We start from the raw sequence: 24913 nt of genomic DNA, 5'->3' as shown, positions 1-24913 counted from the left end.
GAGAATAACCTGTTGCTCCAGATCTATTTCCCTAGAATGTGGACCAGAGGGCAGGGACTTTATTTTGCTCCTGCCTATCCCCAACCCTGGAAGAGCACCAGGGTACTCGGTAAATACGGAAACAAGTAAGTGAATGAACGAATCCATAAGTGAATAAAATGAAGGGATGAGCCAATGAATAATTGTGAATCGGACTCCTTGGGAGATCTCTTATTCCACGAAGGCATGGAGATCCGCCCCGCCGCCGCTCATCCTCCGCCGGGCTTCCAACCCCGTCCTTAGGCTGCAAGTCCGCGCCGCGGCCGCCAGAGGGCGCGGAGCCGGGGGAGTTTCCCGCACGGAGGACTTTGCGTGAGGCACCGCATGGGGCGGGGCCTGCGGGCGGGCGCCGCTCGGCTGGGCCGGGTTGACCGGTGGGCGGAACGCGGCTGCGGGGCTGAGGCTGTGCGGCGGCGGGCGGAGCGCTTCGGGCGGCGCACAGAGCGAAGATGGCGGCGGAGCGGCAGGACGCGCTGAGGGAGTTCGTGGCGGTGACTGGGGCCGAGGAGGACCGGGCCCGCTTCTTCCTCGAATCGGCCGGCTGGGACCTGCAGGTAACGGCGCGGGGCCGGGTGCGTTGGGCCGGCTGGGGGGCTGCGGGACGCGGGCGTCTGGCGCACCAAGCCGGCGGTGGCCGAAGCGCACAGTCATCCCGCCGGGCTGCGGCCCGACCCAGGCCTCGGGGTCCGGGGGCCGCTTGCCACGCGTCGCCGGCTCGGCCTGGGCGTGGGAAAAGGCGCGCCAGCCCCGGCTCTGGTCTGCGGGCCCTCGGCACCCCCCTCTGCCTCGCCGGCTGGCGGGGTCAGCGAGACTTCGGGCGCTGCCGCGACCCGCGTGGAGAAGGGAGCTGGGGGCGTGGCGGCCGCGCCGAGGCTCGGCTGAGGGCCTGGCCGGTGGGAAGGACCGGGTCCTGGGGGGAGCTGCGGTGAGGCCGAGGGGTCGTTCATTTCCATTTCCGCCGCCTCGGCAGCCGAAGCCCAGCCCTGCAGTTGGCCCACGCCCCCTCCTACCTAATTGCTGGGAGAAACTGCCTTCGAGGTGGTGGCGCCAGCTTGGGGCCTGTGTCAATGTCTGTCTTAGCTCATCTGTACAGTGGGAGTCTCGAGGAGTTTATCGTCTAGTTCGCTGGCACGTATTAAGTATTCATTAAATGTTTGTTAGCTAAGTCATGAAGATGAGCTACACGAGGGAGGGTTTTTTGTAAACTGTTGAATCCCCAGTGCCGAGCGCAGGTCCTGGCTCATCGTAGACGCTCGGCAATTAATTATAGAAAGAATGGCGTAAATGGTATTGGCCAGCCTGCGTCTTAGGTAGGTGATGATGATTAGTGATTTCTTGAATCCTTACGGTGGAGCCAGGTGCTCTTCTAACTGCTTTCCGTGCCGGAAGTTACTTAATCTTTGCATTTTGCAGCTGAGGATTAGGGAGGTTAAGTGACTTGCGTGAGGCCTTGCTAGTTACCAAGTGGGAACAATAGCATTAGAACTCAGTTCAGTCCGATTCCAGAGCCCAAGCTCTGAACCACCAAGGGCCAGGCACTTTACATGTGATGATGTGTTTAATCCTAGCAACATTGAGGTAAAGAAGACTAACCAGCTCCGTTGTATAGATGAGGAATGGGAGGCTCAGAGGGCAAGTGACATGCCCGAGGTCCACAGCCAGTAAGTAGTGAGGTTGGGATCTGAATTGGGTCTGACTTCACCCATTTAAATTGCTTCCCCAAAGTAAAAGAGTTAGGTACAGCATCGCGCCTGTATGCGCGCATGTGGACGTGCGCGCGCGCACACACACACACACACACACACACACACACACACACACAGTGTGAAGTTCCTGTGCAAGGCAGCCTGGAAAGCCTAGACTAATGTCACACACTTGTTGGGTCATTCAGTGCGTCTCCTCACACTACAGGTAGGGAATATGAGGCTCCCACGTGCGACATGACTTGCCTGGCAGGGCCAGGACTTGAATGTAGGCCCCCCTTCCCCCCCCATACCAGTTCAGTGCGTGTCCTATGACAGCATACTGCCTCCTATAAGGTTGGTGATCTTGAGGACAGGAACCACGCCTCTTTCATCTGCATAGACCTAGGTGCTGGTATCTTTGTACAGAGTGATTAAATAGTTCACCATTGAGTCAGCGAGAGAAACACTCGCAAATGGCCAAAAGACTCCCGTAGACCTTCTGTATGTATAGAGCTAAGACGTGCCTGTGCATAAATGCTAATGGGTCCTCTCATTCATCGTGCAGGGTTGGTGGGCCAGGTGTCCCTGTGGATAGATGAGGAAACTGGGCCTCAGTGGGAAAGCAACAATAGCCATCTGAACTGACCTCACCGTTCCTGACTCCTGGTCATCCCGTAAAAGCTGAGAGTAGGGGCCTGAGCAGACTGCCTGGCTTGGAACCTGGCTCCACTCCTTACGCACTGTTTAACTTTGGGCAATATTTTTCTCAGTGTCTCCGTATCCACTCTATAATAATTATATAGAGTTCTTTGAGGATTAAATAAGTTAACACATGTAGAGTTAATGCTCAGGACGTTGTGGCACATAAATAAATGCTCAATAAATGTACGCTGCTTTCACTGGACCACCTTTCCTGGTAATGTGAGAGTGAGGAGTGTCTCCATCCCGGCCTGCCTTCTTGCCTTCTATTCCCCTTAGGATATGGAATTCGTTTCAGGTGATAATGAGGAGAAATAGTTGGGCTGCTACTTTTTTTTTTTTTAATGTTCATTTATTTTTGAGAGGGCACAAGCTGGGGAGGGGCAGAGAGGGAGAGGGGAGAGAGGATCTGAAGCTGGCTCTGCACTGACAGCAGTGAGCCCTATGTGGAGTTTGAATTCACGACAGCGAGATCACGACCTGAGCTGAAGTGAGCTGCCCAGGTGCCCCGGGCTGCTACCTTTTGATCTCATTTTCCATGGTCCCCAGATACAGACCATCTTGTAAGTGTGGGCCATACCTTCGTGACTTTGCTTTTTTGCACTCAAAGGAAATATGTCAGACGAAGGCCTGTTTAAGAACCCAGGTTACTACCTCTCTGTTTCAGATCGCCCTAGCAAGCTTTTATGAGGATGGAGGGGACGAAGACATTGTGACCATTTCGCAGGCAACCCCCAGTTCAGTGTCCAGAGGCACAGCCCCCAGGTAAGGGCCAACTTCAACTACTGCTACACGGGTGTGTTTCCAACAGTGAGGAGCAATTTCCTGACTTGATGGAGGGTTCAGGCCTGGAGATATGAGCCAATAGATTGCAGTGAGAAAGTTAGACTAACTGGTGGGAATTAGTACCTCATAAGATTTGCTCCTTTCCTGTAGAGAGGTGGACGACACACTCAGGTGGAGTGTGGTTTATGGTCCAGGCCTGGGGGAATCCATGGAACCTACTCTGAAGATGTTTGAGAGTCTTGTATTTATCAACGTGAGGAGTGACTCTCCATCTCTCGAAGTTTTTTTAAATGCTTATTTCTTTTTGAGAGAGCGAGGGAGAGTGAGTGGGGGAGGGGACAGAAAGAGAGGGAGACACACAATCTAAGGCAGGCTGCCTGAGCTGTCAGCACAGAGCCCAACATGAGGCTCGAACCCATGAGTGGTGAGATCGTGACCTGAGCCGAAGTTAGACACTTAACCGACTGAGCCACCCAGGCACCCCCTCTGGAAGTTTTTAAGTAGAAAGCAAAGGACTTCCTCTCTGGGGTGCTGTAGATGGAAAAGATTAGATAACTTTAGAAGGGCTCTTTTGATATTTTTGGTAGGTAATTTTCATTACCCTATTAAGAAGTCTTAGAGAAAATAAACCTGTGTTGCCCACTCTTCCCCAGATTGATGAGGGAGACCTTATTTGGTGAACCAGAGTTGACCTTCATGATCCCGTTTGCATCCCCTATCCCAGACACCTGGCTGCAGGGTTCCCATGGCGGACCACTGCTATGATTTGCAGAGTAAGACAGTGCTGATTGTCCAGGAGACAGGCAGGGCCTCTTACTACAAAGGTGTCTGAACCGCAGCTCCCCTCTCTGCTCCAGCCTGATTTGTCTCTACTCTCTGGTATATGTTTTCACCGGGAAAACTTGTGTGTTTTTTTTAAATCAGCCCCAGAATACAGATGGAGTGTTTCTTTGACAGTGAAATGGTAAATTTTGTTTCTCTCTAAAGGCATCCAAGCTTTAAACTACATTTCTTCCCTCTGAAGAAGGAACTCTAATCCCAGACCAGATTTTGTTGGTTCCTTAACTTGTTTCCCTCTCTCCCACGTCCAGAGAAAAGAGGTAGTAGTAGGCAGTTGATCTTTTAATTATTCACAGGGGCTGACCTATAAGGTATGGGTGATGGCTCATCTGGACGTTACTGCGTGGAACGTGGTTGTTAGGAAGATGGCTGATTTCCTGGGTATGAGTCTTTTACAGGCCCCCCAGGTTACTGTTGGGACATCAGCGTGTCAGACACACAGAGGGGGGCCTCTGGTGAGATGTTCACATCTCTCTCCTCTAGTAGCCCCAAAGTCCTGTCAAGACCGTGGTTCATCAGAGCATAGGCCTATGAGCCTGACTGCCTGCATTCCAGTCCCAGCTCTGCTACCTGGGAGCTTTGAGACCTTGAACGGTTTACTGAGCATCCCAGTCCCTCGCTTTTCCTCACCTATCAAATGGGAACAATAGCAGTGTCTACCATGGGGAGATTAAATGAATTCATAACTTACGAAGCACTTCGAACATAATACATATTAGCTGCTGCTGTTGTCATGTTTTTATTATCAACATCCATTTTTGTCTTCCTCATTCTTTTTTATGTGTTCCCTGGCTCTTTCCACAACAAATTCGTAGATTGAAAAGTAGACCTACTAGTAAAACAATCGAGGAAATAGAGTTTAATGTTAAGACCGAGGCACGTGCAGGCCTGGATGCCTTGCTTTGTTGTTTCGGGGAAGCCAAGAAAAAGAGAGGAAGGGCATGGTTTGATGTCATTGTCCTTGTCTGGAAGAAAAGCACTGAGTGCACTCTCAGGAGAAGCCATGCTTTACAATAGCGCCTCAGAGGAGTTCTGTGTGGACCTGCCTCCGCCCCCACCCCAACTGACCTGTTGCAGGACACTTAGCCTGCCCCCGGCTCGCCCCACCCCCCACCGTCCTCCTCAAGTACTCTTTCGTGTCCTCACCATTCCTTGGAGCCACACTCAATTAGCGAGGTCCTGCTCTGATTCTAGAAGGGGGTTCTTAATGTGGAGGCCCTGAACCCCCAGGATAAGTCTGCAACGGATGTGAGAAGGTTTATAAATTACCTGAAACCACTGGCCAGATTGTGTGTGTGTCTTTTCTGGCAAGGATATCCATAGCTTTTAACAGAGTTTCCAAGGTCTATGGGACATAAGAGGTTAACACTGCTACAAGATAGTCTAAACTCCTCGATAGTAACAGCTGTCATTTATTGAGCACTTGCCAGGTGCCGTGCACTGGGTTAAGCCTTTACATGTACATCTCTTTAGTCCTCACTACAACCCTGTGTGTGGGTATTGTCCCTGTAGCCATTTTACAGATGAAAATACTAAAGCTGGGCATCTTCCCAAGATGCACAGTGAGTAAAACAAGGATTTAAATGCAGGTCTGTTTCTGTTTCCAGCGTTCCCTTCGTGGACATGCAGCGTCCTCCCGAGTGAGCCCTGAGCCTACCTTCCTAGTCTTACCCTCGTTTCTCACATCCTTATTCCAACCAAACCGATCTCTTTGGTGTCTTAATTTGACCTCCTTTTTGGTTCTCCTGCTTCTGTTTGAGCCTCTCACCTGACTGGATGTGCCTGCTGTCTTGCATTCTACCTGTCCAAACCCCGTGGGTCCTTCTAGGCTTAGCTCTGTGCCCGCCTTCTCTGTCGAGAGCATCATCCCCAGCCTGTGGGCAACGTGCCATAGTCCCGTCCCGTTCCTCAGGAATCCAGGCCACCTATGATTTGTTCACTTTGACCCATATCCACATACTACTCGGTGACATCACTCGTGGGCTGTCTTGAACTCTTCTCCTGATATTTAACTTTTTGTCCCTCAGTAAATTAGAAGTTCCTGGAAGTGGGAGAACTGGGATTTCAGGAGCACCCACCATCCGTCTGGCTCTGCCAGATACTCTTTAGAAGTAGGTAGGGTGCTTGTCAGTTCACAGGTCAGGGTGCTGGGTCTTACAAAGATTGAGTAACTCCCAGCTGCTGGTATGGCAGATCCAAGGCCAAGTCTGTGTAAATCCGGAGCTGCTTCTGCCACACGCTACTCCCTGTCCAGCTCCTCCCACCCCTGTACCTAGCGCAGCAAGAGGTAGCGGTGAGTTTCTTCCTTTTCTTCTTCTTCTCCCAACTAAACTGTGCTTTCTGAGGATGTCTGGGGCTGCCATTTTCTGATTCTCTAAAACTGTACTATCCAGTGTGGGAGCCAATAGCCTCATGTGGCTGTTTAGATTATTTAAAATTAAATAAAACGAACATTCAGTTATTTATGCTAATCACATTTCAAATATTCCATAGGTCACATGTGACTGTGACTTCCGTACTAGACAGCACAGGTACAGCATTTCCATCACTGTGGAAAACGGATCTGACAAAGGACTTTTGTGGCACTTCAGGGTGCCAGGGTACCTGGGAGATAGAGTCTGGGTGCTGAAATTTCTGAGACATTTTGCCACTTTGTGGAGGACACAGGACAAAGTGTTCTAAAATTGGTGGTGTCCCCTTGACGTTCATGCTATAAGGCAACTCTCCGAGCGCTACTCCAGAGCGGCTCTCAGATCTGAGCGTGTGCGGCAGAATTGGAGAGCGCTTCAGACGCAGGGTGCCAGGCACTCTTCCCCGAGTTTCTGACTCAGGAGCTCTAAGGCAGGCCTGGGGATTGGCATTTCTAACAGTCTCTCCAGTAATGCTCATGCGCTCGGTCTAAGGACCGGCACTGGGAGAACCACTGCTCGAGCACAGCACTTGAAATGTGCTGCACCATGGGGTCGGTGCTGTGATTGTCCCCATTTTCACTTGGGAATGGGAAAACTTAGAGCGCTTCGCTAGCATGCCCAGGATCCCGGGGTGGGAGGCTCAGTTGGGATCAGAACCGGGTATGTGGACACCAGAGTCTGTGTCAGAGTCCGGATGTAAGAACTTCCGGAGAAAAACCTGTAGGCAGAGCAAGTGGTTTGCTCAAGCATGTGTACGTGTGTGTATTTGAAGGTGTTAACAATGGGGCGGGGGGGGGGGGCTTTTTTCCCACGGATGCTAGGCCGAGCATCTGTGGAAGACTCCCCCTGGGAAGGTTAATGAGTGGAATTAGCCTTTTGGGGCACTGGTGCACATCTGTCACTTAGATCCTTTTGAACCATGTCGTAGAGAGCATCCAGGAATGCCCAGGAGATTGCCTCAGCTAACTCAAGCAGGGAATGTATTTGCTACATTAATTGGTCTTTGTTCTCTCATTTCTAGTCGATGCAACTTCAAAGCCTTGTTCTGTCCTCTGATTATCTCTTTGGTATAAATCTTCAAGACTGATCTGCAGCTTTTCTCTAGAAAATAACTCCTTGAGGCTTCTTGGTCTAGCCTCACTAGACCTGTATTCCCCTTCTTATAGAGACGTTACCTTCTTACTCTAAGAAATACCAAAAGTGTTTTTATCAATATGCCTCCTCCTTGAGAAACTAAGTTCCTTGAGGACAGTCTAAGCTAGGAAAAAAGTGGCAGTGTAAAACAATGTCAGAAGAGGAAGGTGACCCTTCTCACGCCCGTTTTTAGTGTACCCTCTCCAACCCCACACACAGCCCTGCTTTTTTCCTAAACACCAGTAAAGACTCTTTCTTGAGCCTACAGCAGAAGCAGAGGCCTCCACCCACATATTCATTTCCTTTTCACTTTTTGATAGCTCACCCTTCCTCGAATGTGTAACTCTGCGTGTGTGCATATACCTCTTTCTTGCAGTGCGCTGCTGCCCCCCTCTCCCACCAGCCCTTGCCCTTTATCCACCTGACAGTCCTCATTCTTCAGCACTCAATCCAAATGTCCATTTTGCTGGGAAACTTGTCTTGATGTTCCCCCATCCCCACCCCATGAGGGATAGGACATTCTGTACCCACACATCCCATGTGCCCCAGCCCCCATTTAGCAGAGGGTTTCCTGGCCCAGGGGCCACAATGAGCCTATAAGCAACTCAAGAATAAGAACTTTTGGGGCGCCTGGGTGGCTCAGTGGTTGAGCGTTTGACTGTTCATTCCAGCTCAGGTCATGACCTCATGGTTCAGGAGTTTGAGACCCGCATCAGGCTGTGCACTGACAGCACAGAGCCTGCTTGGGATTCTCTCTCCCCCTCTCTGTCCCTCCCCGGGGTGTATATACACTCTCTCTCAAAATAAAGAAATAAAGTTAAAAAAAAAAAAGAACTAGGTCTGATCATCTTTATAGACCTAGTATCCAGTTCAGTGCCTAACACATAAGCATCCCTCAGTATTTAAAAATTAAATGATGAGGGCTGCCTGGCTGGCTCAGTTGGTGGAGCCTGTGACTCTTGATCTCAGGATTGTAGGTTCAAGACCCTCATTGGGTACGAGATTACTTTCAAAAAAATAAAAATCTGGGGCGCCTGGGTGGCTTGGTCGGTTAAGTGTCCGACTTCAGCTCAGGTCATGATCTCACGCTCCGTGGGTTCAAGCCCCGCATCGGGCTCTGTGCTGACAGCTCAGAGCCTGGAGCCTGTTTCAGATTCTGTGTCTCCCTCTCTCTCTGCCCCTCCCCTGTTCATGCTCTGTCTCTTTCTGTCTCAAAAATAAATAAACGTTAAAAACAAAAAAATTGAAAAAAATAAAATAAAAATCTGTAAAATAAATAAAAATTAAATGATGAAAATAGTAAGTTTTTAAATTAGTACACACCCCAAACTGTTGCCCTCTCCTCCCCCTAGGAGAGCTTAAATTGGGACTCCATTTTATTTCATGATAGCCCTTTTTAATTTATTAGTAGTCCTGTGGACTTTGAAGAAGTAAATGCCACGTTATTTTGCGTTTAGACTTAGGCTAACCCTCTTTCACATAGATCCTCTTCTGCCCCACCAAAAATATCTAATCCCTATGTTTTCAACTCCTTAGCAGCTGATAACGGGAGTTACTTTTAGTTCTCCCTGAGGTCATTTTGCTCCTTTCTGTGTCTCCAGCGATAATAGGGTGACATCCTTCAGAGACCTCATTCATGACCAAGACGAAGAGGAGGAGGAAGAGGAGGGCCAGAGGTGAGTCTTTGTTAGGGGGCACAGTTCACAGGAAAGTTCATGATAATGTGTAAATCATCTAGAAGGACCCAAAAGGATAATGTGCTCAGTTCTCATTAGCCATTACTACTGTGGGCTAGTCTAGGTGGGTTATATCCTAGAAACAGTCTCCCACTCCCTGTAGCTTAGAAGTGATCCCTTTCCCCTGTTACTATTTTTTTTCTTTTGGGGTGTTTGGGTTTGTTTTTCTATTTTTAACTATTAATACATATTTGTTGAGGAGTATTAAGGGAAGGGAAACAAACTGATAAAGAGGAAAAAAGTTGTTCTTTATACTGCAACCTAGTGCTAACCAGGTATCAGCATTTTGGGTGTATATTTTTCTAGCTTTTTCTTAATTAAAAAGGCAGTATATCACATAATGAGCAGAGTAAAAGCTTATCAAGGTGTTTTTTCTCCAACACACACACACACACACACACACACACACACACACAAATACTGTCTGTTTTTAACCATTATGAATGTTATAGTAAAAATAGTGCCCGTTGTAGAAGAAACAGAATAGTGTACTGAAAAAAATATAACACTCATCCACCTTTTGGTAATTGGAGTTAACATTTTGGCATAGGTCTGTTCAGTGTTCTGTATATAACTGTGCTTTGTTTTGTATTGTATTTTACATGGTGTTGGTCAGGTAATTTTATGTCTTGGTTTTATTGGATTAAGGCTATATATTCAGTACTTCTCCGTGCCATTAAGATTCTTCGTTAGTGTTTTCAACAACTATAATAACTCATCAAATGGGTTGTCCAACATTTAAGTTGTTTACAGTTTTTTTACCACTAAGTATCAGTGCTTTGAACATCTCTGTGTATTAATCTTTGACTGCATTTCAGATTATTTTTCTTAGTGGAGTTTCTAGACATGAAAGGGACAAGGGAGTGAATATTTTTAAGCACTTGATTACACGCTCTCAGTTCACAAGCCAAGGCTTTGAGATTCTATGATAAAGACCACCGAGCAGAACTTCCTCTGCAGCCTCATTTCACGGGTTTTAGTTCCCCATGGGCCCTGCCTCGGTCTGTCAGACATTCCTAAGGAACATTACAGTAACCATTATAGAAATGTAATTATCTCATCATGGTCACTCTTTGGGAAGTGGGCTGAGAAATTACATGTGTTCTATTCTCTGTTTCATCCATATAGTGACCTTTACACTGCCTCACAGCCTTCTTTTTAGATACATTCAAGGTTCAGAATTTTACACTCCTTGAGTGAAAGGCAATGCCATCAAGTATGTGAATGCCCAACTCCTAAATGGCCGCTGCCTCCTTTTCCTGTCCTGTCACATCCTCCAGGTGATGACCTTCCTTTATTTCACATCCTGATTACCTCCTCGGCCCCTCAGCATTTCAGACCTGATGACATTGGTGCTGTCATCCTTGTCAAGGCCTGTGGCTTGCCTTGCATTCAGTGGGGAATGTCAGGAAATAGAAGGCTGAGACTAATTTTGTAGGTTCTCAATGTCCCCACTTAGCGACATGCTGTTGACCTGGCAGTGAATAGGAGTGATGAGCCAGGCTACGTGAGTACTGGTTTTCAGAACCGGCGTAAAAACTGATAACTCCATCTCAAGCTGTGCTTGGCCCATTGCAGAGCCTGGTGTGGGTATCTTGGGGCTGGCATTTAGCTTTCCCTGACCTTCTTCAGTGCCCTCTTCTCGTTGCCCCCGGTGTACGTCACAAGAATAGCGAGGTGAGGCGAGGCTCGGGTGAGCTCTCGGTGCTGTATCACACCACCTTACATGTGTGCATTACTCTGCTTATTCTTTTGCATACATCTGCTGATTTGAACCTCATGGCCCTGACTTAAGGAGCAGGTAGGTAGGGCATGTGGTCCTTCCCTCCTATTTCAAAGATACGGAAAATGACATGCAGGGCAATGCACTGGCTTGCCCTGGGTCACTCAGCAGCAGGGCCGACACTGGAGCCTGGCTGCTTGTACTAACGACGCCACTGCCACTATTAACCCAGAGCTGTTAGTGGTAGCTGCTTCTGACTGTGACCACAGTTGCTATCTCCTAGAAAGGTGCCGGCCCCTGGATGAATAATTCCCAGCTGGGACTCTTTCTGGAGCTGGCATGCTGTCGTGCATGCCTGGAATGCCCTTCCCTGGTTTCTTCACCTGATAAACTTGTCCTCATCCTCATCCTCAAGATTCAGCCCAGAAGACATTCTTCTAGGAAGCCTTGATTGTCCTCCATAGCTCAGTGCTCCAGAGCATCCCTTACTGACCTCCATTGCTGTTCACACTGCATTATGCCTGCCTGCCTGCTTACATGTTTCCCCAGCTAGACGGTAAATTCCTTGAAGATGGGCGTTGCACCCATTATTGCCTCAGTGTGCCTAGCACCCAGCCCGGAGTCTAGCATGTGCTCTCTTCATGTTTTCCAAGTGCGTTTAGTGTTAGACATGTATTTTCTGCACAGGTTTTATGCTGGGGGCTCAGAAAGAAGTGGACAGCAGATTGTTGGCCCTCCCAGGAAGAAAAGTCCCAACGAGCTGGTGGATGATCTCTTTAAAGGTGCCAAGGAGCATGGAGCTGTGGCTGTGGAACGAGTGACCAAGAGTCCCGGAGAAACCAGTAAACCGAGAGTGAGCACAGGGGATCATTGTCTGTGTCCACAGGACTCTGGTTCTGGAGACTGGGAGGAGCCCTTCCTCACCCCAGTAGTGACTGAATTTGTTTTTGTTTCGTCTTTTCTTTTATTGCTCACTTGCTCTTGTATCCAGAAGAGCGGTGCACTTTCTCTCACCTTGTAACATGAGATCAAGATTTGGGGCAACTTTCAAGCCTGTGGCCTGTGGGCTGGAACAGGTCCTGCAGACATGTTTTATTTGGCCTAAACCAACTTGACTTATTTAGTATTTTGCTTTATTTTGTTTTAATTGAATTGTAGTGAATTGAATTGATGTGTTACATAAATTCTAGATTTCTGTCTTCTTTGGGAATGTCAGAAAGTCTTCGCTGTTATCTTGCACCCAGATTCCTACGTGGCCATGATTAAGTAGAGCTTAGTAGCAGCTGTTCCCTTTAGCCAAGCAGCCCCTCCCCCCCCCTTTCCAGTTCTCACCATTCCTGGCCACTTAATTCATCTACCATACTGCTTGGCCCTGTAGCTGTGAGTTCAGTACCAGAGAAGGTGCACCTAGTAGGTAAGATCATTGTATCTGAGGGCCCCACACCTCAAGTGTTTATCAACGTGTCTTTTACAGCCTTTTGCAGGGGGTGGCTATCGCCTTGGGGCAGCACCAGAGGAAGAGTCTGCCTATGTGGCGGGAGAAAGGAGGCGGCATTCCGGCCAGGATGTGAGTGCGCATCTGCCTTCCTTAGGGGAGCTCAAAGCGTGTTCTGCCAGTTTTCAGAAGGGATGGGTCACATGTTATGTGTGAACCAGCAGCCTCTGGAAAGGAAGAGGCAGTGCCATCACTGTGGGCCAGGAGTGGAGAGGCTTACTTGACAACAAAAGTCAGCTCTCATCTGGCTGGGCAGGGGCACTCGAGAGAAGGAATGAGCAGAGGGGATGGGCAAACGAAGGAGTTTTCTGAGCATTCCATGAATGTTGGGTGGAGGGATCATGATTCTGAGGTTTTCTGGTGGTGCGGACATGGCTAAAGAACTTAGTCTTCAGGGGCGCCTGGGTGGCTCTGACGGTTGAGCGTCTGACTTCGGCTCAGGTCATGATCTCGTGGTTGTGAGTTCGAGCCCCGCGTCGGGCTCTGTGCTGACAGCTCGGAGCCTGGAGCCTGCTTCGGATTCTGTGTATCCCTTTCTCTCTGCCTCTCCCCTGCTCATGCTCTGTCTCTCTCTCTCTTCCAAAAATAAATGAACATTAAAAAAAAATTTTCTTAATAAACAAAAAAAAAAGAGCTTCAGTCCACCCAAAGCACAACTTTGAAAAAATTTACTATTGTCCAACCCTTTTTTTTCCTGTGCATAGGGTCCCTCTCCAATCAGTGTCTCAGACTATATAGATAATTGTGAGGTTTTTAAATTTAGTATTATGCCCTAAACAGATGTTTGGCCTTGGGACCATTAGTTTTTATAATATATTTGTTTTTAATCATTTTGGGTTTATTCCAAAATGAAGTCAAGAAGAAAATTAAAATTGTATCCACCTGAGGCAGCTGCTAATATGTTGGTTTGTAACCTGGACCGTTTTCTGTGAAAATGTCTAGGGAGTTAACACAAATTGTAGATAATCGTTTTTAATGACTGCAAAGTAATCCCATGAGTAAATTTGCCATGGCAGTTTAGTTGAGCACGAGCTACATGCCAGGCACACTGGCAACCCTACAGATAAGCCACAGATTTGATTTAGTCACTTACTCAGAGCCACTTAGGTAGTGAGTGCAAAATCAAGATACACACCCAGGTCTGCTTAAATCAAAACCCATGCTCTTAACCTGTTGCCATATCACCTTTTTATTTTAAGTTAATACTTGGTTGTTGATTGATTTCCTTGTGCATGCGCGCACGCGTGAGTGTGTGTGATGTTGTCTTTCTGTGTTTGGATAATGACACAGTAAAATGGTGAAAACCTGCTAACGCAGATCGGTGTTACTACTGCACACATTGATGTGCTTGCCAGCTTCCTGATAATGTATGGACTGCTTACCTCCTATTGTCACAGGTTCACGTCGTGTTGAAGCTCTGGAAGAGTGGGTTCAGCCTGGACAATGGTGAACTAAGAAGCTACCAAGACCCGTCCAATGCCCAGTTTCTGGAGTCCATCCGCAGAGGGTGAGCAGAAGAGCCCTCCTCTGGGTTCCATGTTAGTGAGTAGAATGGCAGATAAGAATGAAGAGGCTGATTTAAGAAGTAAATTTGGGGGACACCTGGGTGGTTCAGTTGGTTGGGCGTCTGACTTCGGTTCAGGTCATGATATCACGGTCCGTGAGTTCGAGCCCTGCATCCGGCTCTGCGTTGACGGCTCAGACCCTGGAGCCTGCTTTGGATTCTGCGTCTCCCTCTCTCTCTGCCCCTCTGCCACTTGTGCTCTGTCTCTATCAAAAATAAAAACCTAAAAAAAAATTTTTTTTATAAAGAAGTAAATTTGGGGGTGACTGGTTGGATCAGTCAGTTAAGCATCCATCTTTGGCTCAGGTCATGATCTTATGGTTCGTAAGTTCAAGTCCCACATCAGGCTCGCTTCTGTCAGCGCAGAGCCTACTTTGGATCCTCTTTCCTCCTCTCTCTCTGCCCCTCCTCTGCTCATGCTCTCGCGCTCTCTCTCTCTCTCTCTCAAAAATACACAGACATTTAAGAAATTTAAAAAATTTTTAAAAAGTAAAAATTTTAAGTGAATTTGACAGATTCACAGATCTAAAACCTTGTGTGTCTGTTATTCCCTTTTGGGCCTGGGGCAGAACCAAGTGACCAGATAAGATAGAGGTCTCAGCCATGACTTTGAGCAGGTGAGAAGCCAGCAGGAGGCAGACCATCGCCACTAAAGTAGCCGCGCCCTGGGGAGACCCAGTGATTTTCACATTTGGAACTGCAGCGTTTCTCCTCCCCTCGCATCCATCACTGCTGTTCCCGTGCCGCTCCGTGTGGACCCAGCATTGCCTTTTCTCTTGCAGGGAGGTGCCAGCAGAGCTGCGGAGGTTAGCTCATGGCGGGCAGGTGAATTTGGACATGGAGGACCATCGGGATGAGGACTTTGTGAAGCCCAAGGGAGCCTTCAAAGCCTTCACTGGCGAGGGTCAGAAACTGGGCAGGTAAGAGCAGCACAGGTGGAAGTGGGACGTGCCGGTCACTGCGCCAGGCCCCCCAGACCTGGGTACCATCACCGTGCACGTAGCTCTTTGCCGTTTCCGAGCACTGCGGATTTTATCTTTAGGGGCGGAAAAGTGTGGAGAACGTGGATTTTGGCGTTAAACGACCTGAGTTTAAAATCTCTTCATTTTCTAGCCATATGACCTTGGACTACATAGCCTCAGTTTGCTCAAGCGTAAAATGGAACTGAGGGTCCTTACTCCTTAATCATTGTGAGGAGCGCAGAGCACTGCCCCACAGTGCACAGCCAGTGTGAGCACAAAGGGTAACACGTTGCTGTTTTGACTCCGTAATCTAGCACGTTCGTGGCAGCAGTGGTCTCCTTCGTAGCTTAAGGCCAGGACAGACACATGTGTTCTCAGGAGTCACCTGAAATGGGGATGCGGAGGGATAAGAAATCTCTGACTCTTCTGCCCAGCCAGACTTGCAGCCTTGCGGCAGCATTGTTCAGGATCCAGGGAAGCTCGGGGACATCGTTGCCCTGTGCCGGCTGCTCTCCACCATTACTGCAGCTCTTATCTCTACTACTTTGGCCCTGCATGACACTCACTGTCACCTCCTGTGCCTTTTTCTGCCCTGTGTCCTCTGCCACTGTCTCCATCTTCCATTTAGACTCCTGATGGGATCTGATCGGTTGAAGTCACTGTTGCCTCTAATAGGCAGAGTTCTCCCACCAGACCTCGGCCCACCCAGAAGCAGGCTGCCTTCTCTCAGAAGCCCACTCATCTCTGTGTGATGGGTCACTATTCTCCAGAGAGAACTGTGTGCAGAAGACGCATGCAGGGAATAGTGACCCTCCCTGCAAGTACATTCGTTACTTTACAGAAGGAAAGCTGAGGTTCTTGGACCCTAAGGGTTATCCTTGGGTATATAGCTGGTATGTGGTGGAGCCAGGACTGGAACCGAGGCCTTGTGATTGGCATTCCTTCCCACACCTGCACAGCAAGCACCCTCTCTGAGCCCGATCTGGCAGCTCTTGAGCTAGGCACTGCCCGTCTCCCCTCATCCCTGTCGGCAGAGATCGGAGTGTGGTCTGCCAGTAGCTCTGCCCTTTGACCTTTGGGTGGGGGCTCTAGGAGACTCCCCGTCGGCCATTCGTGCCTTATCAAGAACAAAGATAATAGCTCAGGACGTTAGAGTGGTCTCTAGTAGACTGATTTACCGTAACCAGGATAGTAAATTCACCCTGTTCTCATTTCATCCCCCACATTGGGCCAGTCGGTTAGTGCAGGACAGCTGTTCTCAGATTGGCCCTGTCTGGCTTCCCTGCCATCTGCTCAACTTTGTAGAGCAATAGTAATTTCTTTTTTCTTTTTTCTTTCTTTCTTTTTTTTTTTTTGTTTTTTGTTTTGTTATTAAAACAGAATGTGTTTGTTTTTTTTTTTTTTTAAATAATAGAAAGTACAGATTAAGAAAAAACCTAAACCTAACACCCAGACATATGCGGTTAGTATCCTTCTAGTCTTATAAACATGCTGTTTCATCATTTGCTGTTTTGCCTAATGAAAGTAGCATGGCTGTCATTCTATGTCAGTAATTGTATTTCTGCAATATTATTTGTCATGCTCACATAATTTCCTACCTTATGTATGTGCTATAGTTTAATTAGTCCCTGCTTTAACCATTTAGACAGCTGCCAGTTTTAAGAACAACATTGCAGTGAGTGTCTCTAATTAAATCTTTGTATACCCCTTAATTTGGGGCTAGAAGTAATATTGCTGTCTTGAAAGGTCTTCATATTTTTAAGATGGTGTCAGATTGCTCTCCTGGCTCAGAACTCAGAATACCATGTAGCTTGGGCTTGGTTGGTTTCATGATACTAATGGAAAATGCTACTCCTGGGAAGTCTATAGGATTTGTGCAAGACTCCACATCTCAAAAAATTAAAATATATTTAAGGAGATCTATTTTAGCAGGATGGGAAATAAATAACTTTATTAGTGTGGAGGGTGCACCCAACAAGTTGAAACAGATCTTGATAATCAGGGTTGACACAATTTGGTTTTGTCAGCTAAATAAATATTCTTTGCCAGTTCCATTTTCATTTTATTTCAGTGCTGGCTTTCTATGAAAAGTGAGCAAAAGACAAGTTTCATATAGCTAAGTGAGATGAGGTTTTAGCTTTTCAATCTAAACCAGATGGATAGCTTTTTTAGTTTTTCCCATAAGTTTTGCAACGTTTTCCACTGTCATCTTGTCAACTAAAACGATCAAGAGCCAGAAGTTTAAGAAAATGTTCTCAGGTTTGCCTCAAGAATTAGTCAGTCCTGGGTTTTTTTCCTCCAATTAGCTGAATGTATAAATTGTTCTCAGTTCAAAAATTTGAGAAAATTCTTACAGTTGTATTAAACTTTGTTGTTTTAGGTTTTACAGTTGTTTGTCTGGATGGGACCTAATCTGAAGGTCCAGAAAGGCTGCGTTTATTCAGTTATGAGTAGCAGACGCCCAGAGTACCCCGGGGGTGTGCGGTTGCTGCTACCCATGTTGAGTCTCAGCTACTCACCGTGCTTTCTGCAGTGGTCGTTTTTGTAAAGAGGTGACAAAGTGTCAGCACTTAATGGTGACAACAAAGTACCTTCATGCCCAGTTAATTCCCAGCCACAAAGGAAAGGAGCAGTCGGTGATCCAGGCTCTCCATCTGGGGGAGGCTGTTTCCCTGTGAGGTGTATGGTGTCTTCAGGGAGACAGTAAAGAAACTTCCTGTAGATGTCTGATCAGACCGTTCCATCCTCGGGGGAGGTGCCTTCACTGCTGCCAATGGCGTGGCCGCCCCTGGAAAGGAGTGGTTCGAGTGTGAGCAGTGCTCAGGAAGCGCCAGACCCAGGGCTGAGCTCCTTTGGGCAACTGCATGTGGCTGTCCTACGTGACGAGAGCAATTTGGACCTACTACTGTCCGAGTGTGAGGGCCGTAAGATCCAGTGTTGCGGTTCCTCCTGCTCCAGTCCTTGAGGGCAGCGTGGGTTGGGAGTGGCCTGTAGGGGATTTCCAGTTACAGTCCTTGGACAGGCACTAGCATCGGGTCCAGAATTTAGACAAATAGAAGTAAGGCAGGACCTTGAAGAATGATAGGAAACAGTAGTTACAGAGTGTTTTTTCTGCTGTTAGCTAAGCACTGTAGTAAGCATTTCACATATGTTATCACCTTTAATCCTGTTTTCACCCCCAAATAAGGGGATGAAATAAGGACTCTGAGCCTTGAAGAGGTCAGATCACATCCAGGTCACACTACTGGTCAGTGCAGAGATGGTTCCCTCCAGTCTCTGCTCTTCCTACCATGCTGCATTGCATCCTGGATGTTCTTACATAGCCACGTAGGCATTTGTGCTTCTAGTACCTGCTGGGTACGGTGCATTATTTTTAGCTGTTATCCCAACCAAGGGAAATTTCATTTAACTCCCTTTTTATTGACGTGCAAACTGTGTCTTGGGACAGTGTTCCTGAAATCCAGGTCTAGGTCTACCTGACTCCAAGGCCTGGAGGGAAAGTATGACAAGAGCCAGGCAGCTTGGATTGTATCCTGGCTTCGCGTCAAATCAACACCGGGATCTTGGGCACGTAGCTTAATTCCATTATGCCTCAGTTCCCTCATCTATAAAGCGGGGATGATGAATCCCTTCCTCACCCGCCATTGTGAGAATTAAATGAACTACTTACTACATGTGAAATACTCAGCACAGGGCCCAGCTCGGTGATGAGTGCATCATAAACATACAGCGTGTCCCTCACACTTCCCCAGCTCACCGGATTCACAGGGTTTGCAAGAGAAACAGAAGCAACACGGCCAAGTGTGCACATCGGGCTTTCCTTGACCCTCAGGTGATGAGCACCAGCTCCGTGCAAGAGGCTGTGCTGGGAAGAGAGCCAAAACCTCAGTTGCCTCCTTGTGTGGAGGACTTGCTGAGTGTCTGGTCTGTGTCCAGCCTGCACACGGTATGTCAGCTAACCCCCACGGCAGAACAGTTCCTTGTGTAGCACGTGCACCCAGTGAAGCCCTGGGAAGTTGAGTAACTTGGCCACAGCCGCCTCTGTTGTTTAGTTCAGTGCTAGAGCTGGGACCCGATGGCTCCAGGAGCACAGTGACGCTCCTTAGTAGTACTGGCTGCCATTTAGTGGACTGCCTGCCCTAAAAGGTGCGGAGGTGTAGGGATGGTATTGCCCTGTTACAGAAAAGGAAATTGAGAAGCCCAGATGTTCACTAACTTGCTGAGCATCAGGCAGCTTGTAGGAGGGGGGTATCAGACTCTCTGGGAGCCGGGGAGGAGTTTGAGAAGGCAGTTTTAATATATTAGTTTCCTAAAATAAACCCTAGAGTTTGACACTTGACAAAGTCCTGGCTGGAGGAACACACAGAACGTACAGGGAAAAAGCTCGCTCATTACATGAATTTTTAACAATTGAAAAACTGCTCTACAGCATGTGCTTCTGTTTTCCTGTCTGTAGGATGGAAACAGCACCCATCTCAAAGGACAGTTGTGACGAGTCCGGGAGGCTGTGGACATCAATCCCCCCGCCGCCCCCCAAACCCCCCCCCACCCCTAGACAGCGCCTGAGCAAAGTCAGCGTCATTTCTGGTTCATTCCCGCCCCCACCCTAGGTGAAACTGGTTCTCTGGGCCATCTCGCTTCTTTCTCATTGCAAGCCTGACTGAAGATGTGAGAGTTCCCTTTCTGGCAGGCAGTAGCTTCACGGAGTACCTGTTCTGTCCTTGGAATTGTTACTTGAACAGTTGAGAGGCTGTCTATAGTCTAATTAGAGAGTTGACCTCATGCCCATAAAACTAATGAACAGAGTCAGTCTTAGGCAGTTACGGGTGTAATATTGAACCCTCCACTGTCTCTGAGCATCTCTTGAAGTCTGTGATGGTGTGATGTCTGCATGCGTTGGCCCACATTTGGGTCCCACCTGCTGAGAGGCTGATGCATAGAAAGGAGCAGCTCCTCTCATAGCTGGGTTCTCCCCTGAGCTCTGCTTGGTGATTCTCTGAGCCCTCATTTTTTAACAGTCACAGAAAACAGTTCACTTTTCCGTTCTTCTTTGCTAGTTATATGCTCTAGGGCAGTGTTTCACAAACTGAGTTTCAGGACATACTCTATATGCAGGAGGTTTAACAAGTGTAGCTTGAAAAAAGGACAAGGTGGTCAAATAAGTTTGCCTTAACCGCACAGCCTCTCAAGACCTGTAATATGCAAGTGGCCTCTGGTGCTGCCGGTTTGATGTGTGGCATTTCCACAGCCTTCCTGGGGATCTCTCAGGGGATTAGGGTCTCAGGAAACACCCTTGGGAAAGCACTTTCCGATGGCTTTATTAGGAGTACCATTTTTAGCTTGTAAAGATCCAGGGGAGAGGGAGAGGTGTAGGAACTGATGTAATCCGAAGCTTGGGGGAAACAGGCAGGCTGCCACCTCCTGGCCTCTCTTCTCTGCAGGGGTCTGGGTGAGGGCGGCTGCTCAGTGAAAGGCTGGGAGGGGGACACACAGGTGTTTACAGGAGAGGGGCGAAGCCTCCAGAAGTTGTCAAGAATCGGGAGTTCTGTGTACATTTTGTGTGTCAGCAATGTGTGTATTTCTCTCCTTCATCCCTCACAAAAGCTGAGCAAGGCAGGTCAGGTAGCCTTAACCTTTGTTAAAGAGCTTCGTTACTACCCTTGTTGAAACTAAGGGAGCTCGAGTAACTTGCCCAGCGCCGCCCGACTAGTGGGAGCATTCAGACGCCGGTCCACTTGATCGAAGATCGGTAGCAGACGCCGTGTCCTGTTGATACTGTGCAAATAATCCCTGTGGTGCGGGGTGCTTGAGTTGACCTGTGGGAAATCTCTGTCCCCTTCTGGTAGTTGACACAGGAGGATGAATGTGCACACGAATAAGGCTGCACTGGTGGGTACAGGCCTGACAATTCCATGACCGGGAAGGAGTCTGGACTGGTCCCTGCATCCCGGCAGTTACCTGCCCGGCTGTCAGGCCTGCCTCCGCTACGGACCTGGAGTACCCTTGGCCTCTCTCGTTGAGGCTAAAACCCATCCTGATCTGGTCCCGCCACAGGCTGTCATGCATACTGCTTTCCTCCCTTCGGGCCTTTGTCCGGGTGAGGGCACTGAAGCAGAAGGGGTGAGTCACTTCCCCCGGGTTACTCAGGAGTTTGGAAGCTAGCCGCAGCTTGGGGCCTGAGTGCCTTCTGCCGGGCCTGTAGGTTCCGCGAAGGCAGGGCTTGTCTGAGTCACTCCTCGTAGCCACAGCAGCGAGCAGAGTCCCGGACACAGCGCGTGCTCAGGCTGACTCCAAGGCGGGATTGCCCTCCTGCAGGGGCCTTGTTGCTATGTGCGGCCTGACAGGCTTCTCTCTCCTCAGCACGGCCCCCCAGGTGCTGAATACCAGCTCTCCAGCCCAACAGGCAGAGAACGAAGCCAAAGCCAGCTCTTCCGTCTCAATCGACGAGTCCCAGCCCACCACAAACATCCAGATACGGCTCGCCGACGGCGGGAGGCTGGTGCAGAAGTTTAACCACAGCCACAGGTGCCTTGCGCCGTCTGGCCTCGCTTGCTTGGGGAGGGCCCCCTAAACGCCAGCGGGCGCTCCGTGCGGTCCCCGAAGGGGGCAGCGGGATGGGAAGGTCTGAGGCTTGTGGTTCTAGTCCCCACTCTTCTGTTAAGTGCGGCCAGCGACTGCTCACTTCCTGCCTATAAAGTTAGGGGACTGGACTTCTCAGGGTCTTTTTAAGCCCCCACAGTGTGTGTTCACAGGAAATTTCATGGCAGAGTCCGGGTGCAGAACGATAAAATCTGAACTGCTGTGGTTAATGGAGAGGAGGAGGGGACACAGCACCAGCCTCCCCTCCAATTGAGTGTCCCTCCCCCCAGGGGATCTCTGAAAACCACTGGGCTGTGTAAGTCTTTTCTAGATCTGCCCTTCGAAAATTCTAGAATACCTGCTCTACTATTTCAGATCATCTGGGCTGGATCAAAGCAAACTGCCAACCCCATTTGAAAGATGGGGAAACTGAGGCATGGAGAGATTGCAGAGATTAGCAGGGGAGGACTGTTAAACCAGTATTCTAGGTGTTTGGCAAACGCCTTTTTCTAGGATAGCAGTATCCATATTTCATTAGGCATAGGCCAACTAAACCAGAAGCACGTGTGGGGCCCAGGGAACGGCTGGGTTGAGTACTGACAGGGGGTCACATGTGGACTAAGTTCTGAAAAGGTTTGATTAGGATTACAGGACAGGAATCAGGCAGAGGAGCCTCGAGGGACCCCAATGTTGGCAGGAAGCACAGCATGAGGAAAATCTAGAAGGCGGGACATAGCAAGGGGAAGGAGCATGGGGGTCAAATTAGGTAGGGCTTGGGATCACAGTAAGGAGGCGGTGTTTATCCCAAGGAGACTGGGAGCAGTCGTGAAGGGTTTTAGGCAAGGGAGTGCCGTGATCGGACATGCTTCCAAGTGAGTGCTTTGGCTGTCCTGTGGAGAAGGAAGGCCGGGGGCTATGGACGGCAGACGCCGGCCCTGCTCACCCCCCTCCCCACTCACCCCCCCCCCCCCCCCCCCCCCGCTCTACCAGGATCAGCGACATCCGACTCTTCATCGTGGACGCCCGACCGGCCATGGCTGCCACCAGCTTTGTCCTCATGACTACCTTCCCGAACAAAGAGCTGGCTGACGAGAGCCAGACCCTGAAGGAAGCCAACCTGCTCAACGCCGTCATCGTGCAGCGGTTAACATAACCGCCCGCCTGGCCGGCAGCCTCCTCTCCCTCCTGCGTCCCCCTTGGCCGGCCGCCCCACGGGGACCGCCCCTCCCGCCCCCTCCCGCACACCCAGCAGGCCAGTGCCACGTCTCCTCCGTAGCTCTGGGTTCTTAGATCTCGGTTGGACATTTGTTTTCTCCTTAGTTGCATTTCCTGGGTTTTTGTGACGATCAATGGACTTTAAAGAAAAAAATAAAAATGACCAAAAAAATGGAAGGATATCACCAGCACGTTGTATGGAACGTCTCCCACAGAAGCCGGCTTTCATTGCTTTAAAATCACACTACTCTCCAGGGCGTGCGGGGAGGAGCCTGCCTTCCACCGTCTCTGCTTAAACATTGCTTGTGGCACACGACACCCATCCGCTGGCATCCACCCGCCAGCCCCGAGAGGACCGGTGGGCTTCCCCCGTTACTGGGAAGGGGGTCGGGCGCTTGTAGAGAGAGGCTCTGCAGCCTCTTGCTCCCACAAAAACAGGCCTCTTGCCCAGATACAACTGGGCAGCAGCAGGGGTGCCTGAGTGTGAGGTCAGGTCTGGATGCACAGAGCCCTTCAGGTGAAAATACTGCCTGCACTCCTTTCACTCAGACGCTGGGAGATTCCAGCTCCCCGGGCCTTGGCCAGTTGAGATTCTAGCGATGCCTCTCTGTCCCAGCCCTTCTCCCTCGTCTGGACTGTCACCCTGATGTTCTCGGCTGTGCTGCCGTTGCCTTGGTCGCTCCACGTGCAGAGATCTGTACCTGGGAGATCGGGTGTTCTCTCACTGGGAAACGGCTCACACCAGCCCACACGAGTGCAGGGTTAGGGCGCCTTGGCCCGGAAGACGAACCGAATCAAAATGTCACCGAGCTATCTATCCACTAGTGGTGAAGGGGCAAATCAGATGGTGAAGAAAGGGCGAGTTGCCCATGCTACAAGCCCCTTTTACGGTGTTAGCCTTTGTAGGAGGCTCCCGCTGAGTCCGTTTTGAGGGGGAGAGCGGTGTCCGTGGCCTTGGTGTGCAGGTCCCGTCCACAGTTCTCTGCCCTGCTGACTTCCGACGGGCAGCAACTCAGGGAGTAGTTCCCCCATGAAGACCCCCTCCTGTAAGCGTGCTTCCTGTGCGAAGCTGGGAGAGGAGGTCGCCGGGGTCTTCAGATGGAAGTCCTTCCACCTCCCTATCAGAGGAACCACAGACAGGATCGCCACTGACTCAAAGTCCCCGGTCTTGAAACCTAATGTGCCTCAGCACTCTTCCCAGGCGCTCATCACCACACACTTTTCTCTTCCCGCTTTACACTTGTGGCGAGCAAAGAACACGACACCCAGCCGGGGCTAGCGAAGGGGTTGGCGTTCCACCCCGTGCCCATCCCAGGAAAGGGACGTGTCTTGGTGTTCCCCATCCCACACTGGCGGAGGGGGGCCTGCCGGGACAGCAACATCCATAGCGTGTCCGGCAGACGGAGGTGACTGTGGAAACTAAGTGCGGGTCTGGAAATACTAAATTGTCGTCCCCCTGCCCGTTAAAGACCAGAGTGAGGATAGTGGAGTTTGGTAGCTTCTAATGGGTTGCTCTGAAGAAGTGTAGTCCCAGTAGTGTAATAACTACTGCAAAATCTAAAGCCCAAGTCACATAGCTGGTAAATGGTAAGGTGCTGTCTGCTTCTAAGGCTCGTGCTCTTAGCCACCCTGCTCTCTACATACGCTCCCTCCCCCAGTCCCCGGCCCTGCACGCATACACGCTGCTTACGTTAATTCTGCTTGCATGAATGAGCACACACCCAAAGAGATCATCAAAACACCACTTAGAACCATCAAAACATCTAGAAGAGTTTACAAAGGGCTCTTGGGATTCCCAACCAGCCCTGGGAAGTGGGTGAGGAAGCTGACGTAGTTGTAATTGTTGCAGCCACCCCAGTTCAGACAGACTGGGTGTCTGGCCCAAGGTCAGAGGGACTATGGCCACCGAGCCAGGGATCACCCTGGTCCAGATCCAGGCCGGGCAAAGATGTTTTTAGCCCTAGTTCTCTGTTTTGGGTGGCTCAGGTGGAAAGGTCCGGTCACCCAGATAGGCTTTCACAGGTTTAAAAACAAATAACCACTGG

General features: G+C 49.6%; 1 protein-coding gene across 2 annotated transcripts; it reads left to right on the top strand.

Annotated features, from left to right (window-relative positions):
- Positions 1 to 461: 461 nt before the first annotated feature.
- Positions 462 to 23056, top strand: NSFL1C (NSFL1 cofactor). Of its 2 annotated transcripts, XR_006960191.1 has the most exons (10): positions 462 to 593; positions 3091 to 3188; positions 9196 to 9270; positions 11741 to 11906; positions 12528 to 12620; positions 13946 to 14055; positions 14895 to 15032; positions 21435 to 21599; positions 21827 to 21969; positions 22644 to 22732. XR_006960191.1 is itself a non-coding variant. In XM_047068594.1 (9 exons), the coding sequence occupies exons 1-9, from the start codon at positions 489 to 491 to the stop codon at positions 22804 to 22806; spliced, it is 1113 nt and encodes a 370-aa protein (XP_046924550.1). In that variant the 5' UTR covers positions 462 to 488; the 3' UTR covers positions 22807 to 23056. The 2 variants fall into 2 exon arrangements, 1 of the variants encoding a protein (XP_046924550.1); XM_047068594.1 differs by lacking the exon at positions 21827 to 21969 and having other exon boundaries at positions 22644 to 23056.
- Positions 23057 to 24913: the final 1857 nt, after the last annotated feature.

Source organism: Lynx rufus, unplaced genomic scaffold (assembly GCF_022079265.1).
Source record: "Lynx rufus isolate CCGP_SWC_20201006 ecotype Redwood Valley unplaced genomic scaffold, mLynRuf1.p SCAF_8, whole genome shotgun sequence".
NCBI lineage: Eukaryota > Metazoa > Chordata > Mammalia > Carnivora > Felidae > Lynx > Lynx rufus.
The sequence above is the reverse complement of the archived record's forward strand: the minus strand, read 5'-3'. Positions and strand labels throughout refer to the sequence as shown.

Bases quoted from the DNA above. Each gene is read 5' to 3' on its own strand.
- NSFL1C (XM_047068594.1), top strand. From the start codon at position 489: ATGGCGGCGGAGCGGCAGGACGCGCTGAGGGAGTTCGTGGCGGTGACT. The intron at 14,056-14,894 runs GTGAGCAGAAGA...TTTCTCTTGCAG, and splicing joins CTGGAGTCCATCCGCAGAGG to GGAGGTGCCAGCAGAGCTGC. The intron at 21,600-22,643 runs GTGCCTTGCGCC...CCGCTCTACCAG, and splicing joins AAGTTTAACCACAGCCACAG to GATCAGCGACATCCGACTCT.